The sequence below is a fragment of the Vidua macroura genome, chromosome 23 (assembly GCF_024509145.1).
Source record: "Vidua macroura isolate BioBank_ID:100142 chromosome 23, ASM2450914v1, whole genome shotgun sequence".
Classification (NCBI taxonomy): domain Eukaryota; kingdom Metazoa; phylum Chordata; class Aves; order Passeriformes; family Viduidae; genus Vidua; species Vidua macroura.
This window is the reverse complement of record NC_071593.1, coordinates 3,391,024-3,402,642: the sequence shown is the minus strand read 5'-3', so window position 1 is coordinate 3,402,642 and position 11,619 is coordinate 3,391,024. Positions and strand designations below refer to the sequence as shown.

General features: G+C 44.6%; 2 protein-coding genes across 4 annotated transcripts in view; one reads left to right on the top strand and one right to left on the bottom strand.

Moving 5' to 3' along the window:
• Window positions 1–210: 210 nt before the first annotated feature.
• MAD2L2 (mitotic arrest deficient 2 like 2) overlaps window positions 211–11,619 on the top strand; it is a 38,695-nt gene continuing 27,286 nt past the window's right edge. Inside the window, exons 1-2 of one of the 2 annotated variants that reach the window (XM_053997582.1) lie at window positions 219–300; window positions 9,917–10,009. The gene's annotated coding sequence lies outside the window, so the exon portion shown is untranslated. Of the gene's footprint in view, window positions 301–9,916; window positions 10,010–11,619 lie in introns of both variants that reach the window. The other variant, XM_053997584.1, reaches the window with a different exon arrangement.
• Window positions 1,542–10,819, bottom strand: AGTRAP (angiotensin II receptor associated protein). 2 transcript variants are annotated; one of them, XM_053997585.1, is made up of 5 exons: window positions 10,694–10,819; window positions 5,495–5,529; window positions 5,173–5,284; window positions 4,396–4,594; window positions 1,542–2,312 (listed from the first exon to the last, which is right to left on the bottom strand). In XM_053997585.1, the coding sequence occupies exons 1-5, from the start codon at window positions 10,718–10,720 to the stop codon at window positions 2,206–2,208; spliced, it is 480 nt and encodes a 159-aa protein (XP_053853560.1). In that variant the 5' UTR covers window positions 10,721–10,819; the 3' UTR covers window positions 1,542–2,205. The 2 variants fall into 2 exon arrangements, with proteins under 2 accessions (XP_053853560.1, XP_053853561.1); XM_053997586.1 differs by lacking the exon at window positions 5,495–5,529 and having other exon boundaries at window positions 10,694–10,812.

Genomic DNA, 11,619 nt, shown 5'->3' with positions numbered 1-11,619 from the left:
CCACGTCTTCCTCTTCCCCCTCCTCCCCAGCCGGAACCCGAACGCGCCAGCGCTGAGGGAGGCACCTGCCCTGGGCGGGCTAGGCTTCATCCTAGCGAGCTGCCTGCTCACCACCAAAACCCCGGGCACAGCAGCACCCGAGGATTTAAAAAAACCAAAGCAAAACCAGCCGAATGGAGCATCGCACCTGTCTGGCTGAGGAGATCTCACCGAGACCCCATGAGAGGCCCACCGTGAAGCCAGCAAGGCCGTGCTCTGGCACAGCAGCTCCGTGAATCCCCTCACGCCCTCCTGAACCAGGTACAAACACTCTCTTCCTCCTCAGCCAGGAGAGGGGTCTGGTTTTATCATCTCCTCTGATTTACTGCCCAAAATAGTTATCCTTGAGGCACTGTAAGATCAGCGTTACTCGTGCCTTGCTCTGCTTCTCGGAGCTCCCAAATGTACCAAATTTTCCACAGAAAACGCATGGCAGGTCAGCTAGATGGGTATTTCCAATGTATGGGAAGGCCTCCCTAGATATAACTGACCATGCCAACACCCAAACCCCACAGCATTAAAAGCAGTGATTTTCAGTCTGTGGCCCATGAGTCTAGGTAAAAAAAAACCCTGAGCATTTAAGTGTCTTATTCAGGGCTCTGTGCTGTCACTGTACAGTTCTAAAGAGCTGAAAAAAACCCATTCACATAAAGGCTCTGTAACTCCACAAGCCCCAGCAATTTCTGCCTACTCCTTCCTTCTTTGCCATCTAATCACAAGAACAGACTAATTCCTATTCTTGTGCCCTATTATACATAAAGCCTGTAAAAAGAATGTACAAGACTTCTATGGCATTTACCATGTGCTTGGTTCAGGTACACCAATGTAGTGCTTGTGCAGCAGAGTAGAGGAAGCATCTGCTTATGTCTGAAGTGATCAAAGTTGGGAGAAAACTGCTTGGTTTTAAAAATACAAATGGCATGCTTCTGGAGGTTAAAGCAAAGTCAGCAGGGGTCTTGGTCACTGAAGAATCAACACAGCAGAATGTCTTGTCAAGAGAAATGCAGTTGTAAAATAACAGATATAAACTTTAACAATGAACTTGCTTCAGAAAAATCTTCTGATTTTCTATCTTCTTAGCACTAGAATTCTGCCAAAGCTAACATACTCATTTTATTCTGTAAATGAATCCTGTTGAAATTTGGTTGTTTGCTTGCTTCTGGGGTTTTGTTTTTTGGTTTTCTTTTTTTAGAATCTTACCTGAAAGCCACAGCAAGACAGATTTTTCCTGCATAACAATAGAGTCTATAGTCTGTCACACCCAATGGAACTCACATCTACAGTGTAAATAAATCCATCTTTCCTCAATCCCCATTTTACTAGCCCATCTTCCCACCCACACAATTATATGCAGAATCTTCTACTTCTGAGAGTAAAGCTTAGGCTAAAAGCCATCAGAGCCCTGTAGACCTTTCCCCATAATGACCCTCCCAGACTGCCTGGCTACAGTCCCAAGCCCTCAGGAAAAACTACATTTTCAAATGAGACATAAGGGACCAGTGTAACTTTTTCTAACACAGAAAAACTGTGTTCATTTTATAGTTTTCTTAGAAAAATGTAACATTTCAAGTTCTGTTACGACAAGCAGCTGAAGGCAAAAGGATATTTCAAGGCACAAAGGCACTACATTCAACAGTCATTTTAAGTATCCTGGAGGACATTCAACTTGCGTAAAAGCATCAGTTAACAAAACCCAATACCAGATACTGGGAGCACAAGAAGTTAAATAATGCCATCAAAACCAGCTCTTGGGAACTCCTAGATGTTTCCTGGAAACATATCTGCATAAAATCAGGCTACACTGTATTGTTTTAGGGCAGTCCATAAGCCTTTTAAAGATTGCTTGTCCAGGAGTACTTTAAGTGGTTCTCTTATAAAGAAGAGGAAGCACAATTGAAGACTGGATGACTGCAGACGGTGCTTCCAGTCACACGTACAGAGGAGGGATTTAGGGGGAGGGAAGAAAGGAGAGTACTGGGATTACACAGTGCTTAACATGACACCTCCAAGATCTCCTGGACTTACTGCAGAACCCATCTGCCTAACCTTTAGGTAGGCAAAAGAAATATCAGATCTCCTGTTTTCCCAGTAGCAGGTGCTGCTCAGTGGGAAGAGTGCAAGGCTTGGCTGGGCAAGGGCAGTGTCTGTCCTGGGCTGCAGGGTGCCTCAGTACGGCGGCTGGGCTGCCTTGCTTGAGGAAGGCCACTGTGGAGGCGCGTCTGGCTGATCAATGGGCTCGTAGGTGCTCTGGTCCCGGCCTGCACCGGTGACACCTGAGTGGAGATGGAAGAGAACAAGCTTGGGACAAAGGCAAAAGCACAAGAATTGAATGTTCTAGAAGAAACTGTACAGCAGCTCAGGAGCACACATTTTACCAGCTCCCAGCACCTGTGGTCTGTGATCCTCACTAAACAGGCAGGAGGTAAGAAAAGTCATTCATCCAACACGCCTGTTCTTTCCTTGAGAATCACTCTCTTAGTAGCCACACGGCTGTGGCTAAAAAAGTAAGACCCACAATACCCCACAGCAGCACAACAGGTTCCTGTAACAGTGTATTTCAGCAAGATAAAATATATGAGAACTCAGGGAAAAATGAACAGAGAGAGCCAGAAGCTGCAGGAACTGTGGCTAGCTGACAGCATAGATTTAAAGGAACGATACATCCATGAACCACTCTTCCCAAAAACGCAGCTATGCCTCAAGTGTGGCACAAATTTGAGTTCAACAGTGCTCCTAACTGCACTATGAACAATTTGTCTGTGCAAAATCATGTTACTGTCCAGGGGATGAGCAGGAAGGAGGCAGAGAATGTCCATGGACAGCTCTTTATCTATGGGCCAGGCATTTGCCATGGGGAGAAAGCAATCTGAATCACAGATAGCCACCAGACTATGAGGGATTTGTTCTAAGCAGCAAGGATGCTCCCAGGCAACAAAGAGGGACTTAGTGTAGAAGGAAAACAAGACAGAAAAGGCCAGGAAAATTTCAACACTGCTGGGTTCAAAAGAAAATGCCAGATAGCAGGAAAATAAGAGTAATTTTGTCAAGCACATTCATCACAAAGCAACACACAGTATTGAAAATCTTCTAAGAAAGACAGTTCAGGAGAGGATATGAAACTACAAAGTGTCTTAATTCCCACCTGTGCCTGAGAGGAGACTCTCAGTTTGGGACAGTGTGGTTGAAAAGAAGTGTGCCAAATTCCAAGCAAAGAGATTAACTCCTCAATTATACCAATACTTTCTATACACATGTTGAATCCTAATGACAAGCACAGTGAGCAGTTAATAAAAACTGACACAAAAAAGGCACTGCAGGTGACTCACATGCCTCCTGACCCAGGTAAGACATATCCATCTGGATTTTCACAAGTAGCTGGCAGAGATGACATCCACACTCCACTAAGCAGAGAGGTGCAAATACCACACAGTGCCCTAAGCCATGGTTTCTTTCCATGGCTTCTCCTCCTCTTTTCACAGAAGTGTGATCTTTGCTACCACCAAAGCAGAATAAGAGACAGCTTCCAGACACTGTAATGCAGGTACACCATCTTTTGTCCTGCACAGCCTTCTTAGGATGACAAACAGAACTGTGACAGGCTGCAGGTTTTGCCAGCATGAATTCAAACAACAATCCCTGGCAAACAATCAATCCCTGGCAGCTGCCCAGGCATGAACTAGTACCAGGAATGCTTGGGAAAGCTGACCAAGAGCCAGAACATCTAGCCACAGTCCATCCTCTCTGGCAAATCTTCCACATTATCATTTTCAAATACAACCGGAGAAAAATTAAATGTCTCAAAGCTAACTCCCATCAGGTAAACATTAGTCCCATTTTCCATGTGAGGAACAAAGTCCAAAGCAATCAAGGTAAATAGGACATGTGTGGCCCACATGGAGTTAGAAATCCAGCTTTATTTTCCCCTTGTTCATAATCCAGCCAGAGGAAATACTGCCTCTACTTTCCCCCAGAAGGAAAAAAAAAGGGTTGACAAAGAAAGGACACCCAAAAGTTTCCAACAAACACACACAAAGGCAGGAGGAAGGAAGGAAGATGAAGGAGGGAAGGAAGCAGGAAGAGAGGAGGAAGAAGAGAGGAAAAGCCTCTCAACATCATTGTGGGCAAAATGGCTGTCAAAAACTTCAGTTCTGCAAGGGAAGGGAGGAAGAATGTAAATTTAAGGCCAAAGACACGCCAGAATGACAAAATGGGATAACAAACATGAGCAAGACACCCTGTTTGCCTGGAATGGAGGGCAGTATCCAGTTGCACAGAGCTCAGGCTGAAGGGTCCCAAGTGCAAGGCAGTCCTGAGGAGGTGGCCCACACTGACATGGAAGCAGAAAAAGCATCCTACCTATGTTAAAGGTGAGCTCTCCTCCACGCTCCTGATACATTCGATACACCAAATAGCAGGACACGGGTTTGAGGAGGAGACTGAAGATGGCCATGCCTATACTGAAACGCTTCGCATCGCTGAGGAAGTCGTGTGAAGGGTAGAAGATGGAGATGTGAATGATGTCTGTGAGGACTGTGAACAGCAGGCCAGTCAAGAACTGGAAACAAGGACAGAGAATGGGACATGAACAGAACAAGGGTTTAACCACTGACAGTAACAGTCAATATCTGTTTCCTGTCAATCTGTGTTGCACAATCATCCTTCACCCCAGTATCACACAGCACTCTTGGTACAGCCCCAGGCAGACAGATACTCCTAGATGAATGATCTTGTATTTCATACATTTTCCTGTCAGATATCTTCTCATAATATATTCTAGAATTGTTTATTCTTGTTTGCCAATCTATTCAATGTTCAGAAAAGGGTTTTACAGAGCCCCTCCAACTAAAGCATATTAAATACTTTGAGTCCTCATCTGGCATTGCAAGTTACAATAGCAGGTAAAAAAGGAAGAATCAAATATGTCTCATCTCTGAGAAAAATAATTGACAGTGAATGCTTCTCACCATGGTTTACAGAGTTCATAGATTTATATGCTTTCTTTAAAAAAACCCAAACCCACCCAAACAGGGAACTTCTGTATTGGGAACAGGTGAAAATCATCACTAGCTCAAAGACTCTGCCCTCCACCCTCTTCCTGAGCAGCCTGGGGGAGACCAGTACTCTTACACTCACCATCGTTATGGCATCAAGGGAATCTCGCTGCACAATGGCCCAGATCCCCACTGCAAGGACACTGAAATTTCCCCAGGCATAGGAGAGTGGCAACATGTAATTCATGCTTCCCCTGCCAAATGAGACAAAAAATCCAGCTCACATTCACAATAAGCCTGCAACAGTTTGGTTTCATCCCTGTTCCCATACAACCACCTCACTCTTAGATTTAGGATCTTTTTGCACACAGGCACAAACAGGGAGTGCTTATTCCCAGGGAACATCCCATTCCTAGTTTGAAGGAATACCCTCTTTTCCCCCAGGCCAGACACTAATCACTCACCACACTGTGAGCAGCCAATGTACCAGAATGATAGCCTATGAAAAAAAAAACAAAAAAACAAAGAAACAGGAAGACAGGTTAGCATGTTGGGAGAACTCTGGGAGGATCAATGTGAAATGGCACCATCTTGTTCCCAAGGGATGGGTGGAAGAGTTGCTTGGACCCATGAACTAGTGCAGAAAGATGGTGAAGCAATTGGGACAGTGAAGACAAAGCTATTTTTCTCCACATCTGTTGCTGAGTATGTCCTGTGGTGCTACACTGTAGTCATTCACTCTTCTTGTCATCTCTGTCAACATCTGATTCAGGGACCTTTTCGAAAATGGGTTATTAATTTTGGAACTCCAGAAGAGTTTGCACAGAAAGCCAGGCAATCTGATTAATGCTGTGCTAGCAGAGTTTATACATGAAAAATCTGACATTCCATCACCAAAAAGCCCATGGATAGCCATGCCTACAGCTCCCAGAAATTCCCTTCAGTCCTCAGCAAATCCTTCTTTTACCTCCTTCCAGTCTGTTCAGAGCAGTATTAACAGACCTGAAGGCTTCTTCCAGGACTCTGAACCTGATCCTGCCAGAGCACACAGCTCTTTTCACTCCCAGTGAAGCCACTAGGTCCAATTGCCAGCAGTGCCCTGAGTAGCAGTAAGATAAAGCTGTCACGAATTCTGTACTTTGCAAGTGTCCTTAATGAGCCTGGTCCTTGTGCTTAATGGGACAAATCCACAAAGAAAGGATCATAATGTAACAAGTGATACAAGGATTCTCTTCACCACCACTTGCTGGTTTTGTAACCAAGGAAACATACCCTACATGTTTATTCAGAGAGCAAATGGGAACACCAATATATCACTTCAGGCTTTTTCTACATCTATAGCTGCTGGTCACTCCAGCAAAGTGAGATCACTCATATTTGCTCTCTAAACTTTTCTGAAAGCAGGAATATGGAAGACAGGCTCTATTAACAGCCTCACTAAAGAAAGGCTGAAGCCTGGACGTATCAGAGGATCCATGGGATACGGGCGCACTTTCATTTTTTCGTAGCTGTGAGAAAGGCTTCAAATTGGCATTTCTGCTGACCTTGGTATTAAAAACACCAAACCCACATTACAAAAACCCCTCTGAAGCACACCCCACACACCCCCCCCCGCCAAAGGAAAAGAAAGAAAATTGGGAAATGGGTACACAGCAGAAGAATAAGTTACTCAGTGAACACAGGAAAGCTGTATGCAGATAGGAGTATTAAGACACAAAAAAGAAATTAAGATCTACTGACAGCCTGCTAAATTCCTTGACTTAACTCTCTATGCTCTAACTTAAAACAAAACTAGTTGCTGGAGAAGAAAGTGAAACTGTGACATAAGTGAAGCATAATCAGGGAAGCACAGGGGTGGCCCAGCTGCTGTGGCTCACACTGCTCTGCCGGGACACCACAATGCAAATGACTTCCTGCTCTTCCTTCACTGCAGTGCCCCATCACAGCTGCTGAGCACTCACTAGACTTTGCTGTAACTTCCAACACCATTTAGATAGATTTTTACTAATTCATTTTTTAATTGTTCATGAAAGCTAACAAAATGCTTCACTACCCTTCATGCTTCCCCTTCTCCCAAATTGTACCACAGACACACTGGAAAGCCTGCTAATCAGTAAAATACAATATGTTCCTGGATAAGAATGGAGACATGTAAATAGTGTTTACTCAAGAGACTATCACAACATCAGGAAAATTCTTAATTTGGTAGTATTTAATTGCATGTTACATACCTGCAAGACCCCTCAAGGCTCACCAGTTAACATAATTAGGCAGGGTGGGTTTTTTTTAAAGCTGTCCAGATCAATACTGCAGTTACTAAATGATGAAGTATATTTGGTCATCAGCATAAAGTCAGGTAAACTAGGGCTTATACTATGAATGACTGCTGAAATAAAACCAAGATATTCCCTTTTTAGTTATTAGTCCAATTTACCTGACAGTTCTTCAGCACTCTATGGAATTGGCTGGTGGTGTTGGTATGCTTTAACACAGAAAATATGGTGTTAATGAAAAACTACAAGTTACTGTGTGAGATTAGTTAATGTGCAGGCAGTCTTCTGATAAGACAGCAGAAGAATTTAAAATGTTTCCATCTATCCAAGGACTTAAGTCTGTAGCTAAGACAGACATACATTTCTTCTTTTGAGAAAATAACTCCAAAGTTATTGATGAACTAGTGGTGAGAGCAGAAAATAAGAAAGGTGGGTCCTTTGTCTTCATCTCTTCTGGGGAAAAAGGATGGCTATGTAATTAAAAGCATCCCATTGGAAACTGGGGAGAGCTAGGGAGAATTCCTACCTCCTTTGCAAATCCCAGCATGTGATGGAACTAATTGCCAAGCATAAAAAGAGCCTAGGTCTGCCAGGGTCTCATTAGATGGAAACTCTTTGGAATAGGAACTCCTTTAAACACGCTTCAGCACAGAGCTTAGCACAAGATTGAATTTTGACCAAGTTAAAAATTAAACTGTTCCAAATTAAAATTATATTCTTGTTATATCTAAATTTCTATTTCAGAGTGAGCTCACCTACTCTATGACATTCACCTGAGAACACACAATACCAAAATATGAATCTGAGTGGCCACCTGTGAGGATGCTCCTCATTATTATAACAGTGATAATAATGAGAGTGCTTAAGCAGTGGGACAGGCTATCCAATGGGGCTGACATGGCTCTGTTCTTATTTTAAAACTCAGCTGATTTTTGAGTTGAGCTATTTGATCTAACTTTCCAGTTTGCCTTGCTTTGAGTAGGAGGTTTAATCACATGGCATACAGACATCTTTATTATTCCTTGATTCTGTGACTTGGCATTTAAAAATGCCTAAGCACAAAATATGTGTTTCCAGGCACATGGATTGTAGGGCATTGTCCAGGCTTGATCAAAGTCAAATGTTGTATTTCAAGGCTCTGCATGATTATTTCAATAATCATAGCTGTCAAGCTGTCATGGCTGTGCTGCTTCCCCCATGTTTTGCTGAGCATGGCTGTAAAAACCCAGCCAGTAGATCCTGTTCAATGAGCATGTTCCCCACCCACTCCAAGGCAAAGCCTGCTACCTTAATTTTATAGCTCTGCAAGCAGCTTAAAGAGAGACCCCAAGGCTATGATACTGCTACATTCTGGCACAAGCACAGCTCAGTCATGCAGCTTTCTTTGAACTACTTCTATCACAAGGTTCATCTTTATAATCTCACAGAACCAGTACGCAGATCATGCCAATGAATAGCAGCAGCGTGTGTTATTTCCAGGCCCCTTCTGAGTAAGAATCTTCCCCACCTTTTGTGGTATTTTACAGGGAATCAGGCCCTAACTCAGGAACAGAATGAAGTGTAGGTACAACTATTAACTCCTGATTCCTGTCTTTGCAGCTCAGAGCAGAAGTGACAAACTTGACAACCAGGAATTTCTTAATGCTGAGAACAGTTTGCCCAGGACAAACTCACACTTATCTAGCAAGAGATTGGGGAATGGTTGTCTGAAAAAAGAGAAGAAAGGCAACATTTTAGTTTTCTTGTCTTTGTGACTCATTCATTGAAAAAAGCAGTGTTTTTCAGCTCTCCTATCTCCATTTCCCATAGCAGAACATGTATTTCGTGTTGGCAAACTTTTTAATTAAGATGTCCTTAGTTTTCACTGTTGTTTTATCATGGAAAAAAAAATCATCAAACCAAGTTAAAAAACAAAGCAGAAGGCAAGATCTTTTAATCTTCCTAGTGCCCTGGGAATCACACAGTAGTCCAAACTTGTCAGAGCAAAGTATCAACTAGTTTCCAGAATGTAATATAATCCACAAGCTGGGTCTTGAAAAATCCATTTGCTTACTTGCCTCTAACAAGGGAAGTTGCTTTTCTTGGTGAACTAGTAAGAGGGGTATTCATCATTATATGAACAGCAATCTTTAATACAGCCACATGAAAGCTGTCCTGTACAAAGCTGAATTAATAATGGTAGCTGAGATAATACTATTCTCCCATCCAACCCATAGGCAGCCTGGTCCAAGGCCACTGCTCACAGCTTAACAAATCACCAGCAAAAAAAAGCCTGGATGTGATCTGTGATGCTTTCAGTCTCTGGGCAAAACTTTGATCAAAGAAAGCACCTGAACCATTCTGAATTAAATGAAATCACAAAGTAGTGAAGCTGGGAAAGGACACAAATACCTAGAAATCTCAGGGCTCTGAAAATGTGAAAGAAAAAAAAATAGAGGAAAATGTCACGTGTCTGGTAGCACAGAAGACATCAGAATCAAACATCAACATCAAAAGCAAACAAAGTGTGATTTTAACATCCACTGGCTTGTCAGCAAGGAAGTGCTTCTTCCAAAAGTGAAAAATGTTACATTACTGGTTAAGGCTCTTATATCTCCTTTCTCTGGTTATCAGATATTCACTGAAATTTCCAAAGTGCCCACAAGTGGAGCCTGCCCTCCCCAGCAGAAAAGAAATTGCAGTTATGTATCAGATGATAAGCTCCAAGTAAGTGGACTTATTTTTCTAAGATACTTTGCCTGACAAGCAAATCTTTGTCTCCTCAGGATCTTATGTAGTGTTTATCTTGGCTTAGTTCTGGTCAGCTGAGCTAGAAACCTCCATGGTCACTAGTTAATAGCCAGCTGTTGTCTCTGCACAGTCCTTGGCCACTTTAGCAATATCCCTGAAGGAGGGGCAAACGTTGAAGTCATCACCTGGTGGGTTTAACCAAGAATCATAGAATACACTGAGTTGGAAGGGACCCATCAGGATCACCAACTCCTGGCACTGCACAAGACACCCCAAGAATTCCAGCCTGTGCTCCTTGAACTCAGGCAGGCTTGATGCTGTGACCATTGCCCTGGGGAGCCTGTTCAGTGCCTGATCACCCTCTGGGGAAAACGTTTTCCTGATAGCCAACCTAAACCTCCCCCCGACTCGGACTCCTGGCGTTCAGAACTTCCGCAGCTTTTGCGCATGTGATAAAAAAGTAGAAACTTCAGTTTTTCCTGAGGAGGGCTCCGCAGCTCCGAGCAGGGCCTCAGCCAGGATCTGGAGCAGGCATACGGCTGGAGAACATGCGAGAGGAGAAGGACACAGGGAGGGCCGATCCGAGTGCCCGCGGCTCAACCCGCCCCAGCCGCCCCCCCGGCCCCGCTGCCCAGCCCCGGGGGCAGGGGAAGCCCCTACCTTGAGGCTGACGGCCGGCAGCTCCATGGCAGCAGCCCCGGGACCGCCGGCGGGGCGGCTCAGTGGGGCAGGGCCAGGCTCGGGGCCGGCGAGGGGCGGAGGGAGCCGGGACACCGCCCCCGGCCCCGCCCGGCCCGCCCGGCCCGCGCCCCCGGACACGGCGGTTCTGGGCCCTTGGCAGAGTTCGCTGAGCGGCAGCTGGTTGGGCTTGCTCCGGCGGAGGAGGCGGTCCGGGTGCTCTGCCTACCTGATGTGAACCGCACGGCTTCTGATCTCGTTAATGCCTCGAAGGCGGGTGCCGCGAGGATGGTGCCAGACTCTTCTCAGTGGTACTCAGTCACAGGACGGTGGGCATAAACCGAAACACCAGAAGTTCCAGCTCAACAAGGGAAAGAACTTTATTTTGAGGCTGGCAGAGCACTGGGACAGGCTGCCCGAGAAGGGCATGGAGTCCCTCTGGAGACATTCCAAACCCAACTGGACACGTTCCTGTGTCACCTGGTCCTTCTGCCTTGGCAGGGGAAGGGAGTGACAGGGAGCTAGACTAGCTCCAGAGGCCCCTTCCAACCCTAACAATTCTGTGATTTTGTTTCAAAAGCCACTGTTAAGTTAAAAATATGCATATATCAGTTTCTTGGCTGCAAACACCCAGCCAAAATGTGCACAGATCAGTTTGTTGGCTCCAAAAAGCCAGCCAAACTCTTCCTTCTGCTTGCACATGCAATGTAGTGAGACAAGGTTGGACATTATACTTTGATTGTAATCAGTGTCTGGGAAAGCTAATGGGTGCAAAGGACTTAGCAGCTTTCTGCAGGAAGAGAGTTTTTGTGCATATATCAGTAGTGTGACCAAAAAGTAAGGAGTGACAAAGAAACTATTGATAGACACCAATAAAAAGGTTATTTTAAGGTACTAACTGTGCTCAG

Bases quoted from the DNA above. Each gene is read 5' to 3' on its own strand.
- AGTRAP (XM_053997585.1), bottom strand. From the start codon at position 10,720: ATGGAGCTGCCGGCCGTCAGCCTCAAG. The intron at 5,530-10,693 runs GTAGGGGCTTCC...TTTTTTTCATAG, and splicing joins TGCCGGCCGTCAGCCTCAAG to GCTATCATTCTGGTACATTG. The intron at 4,595-5,172 runs GTGAGTGTAAGA...CCTTGTTTCCAG, and splicing joins CCCTTGATGCCATAACGATG to TTCTTGACTGGCCTGCTGTT.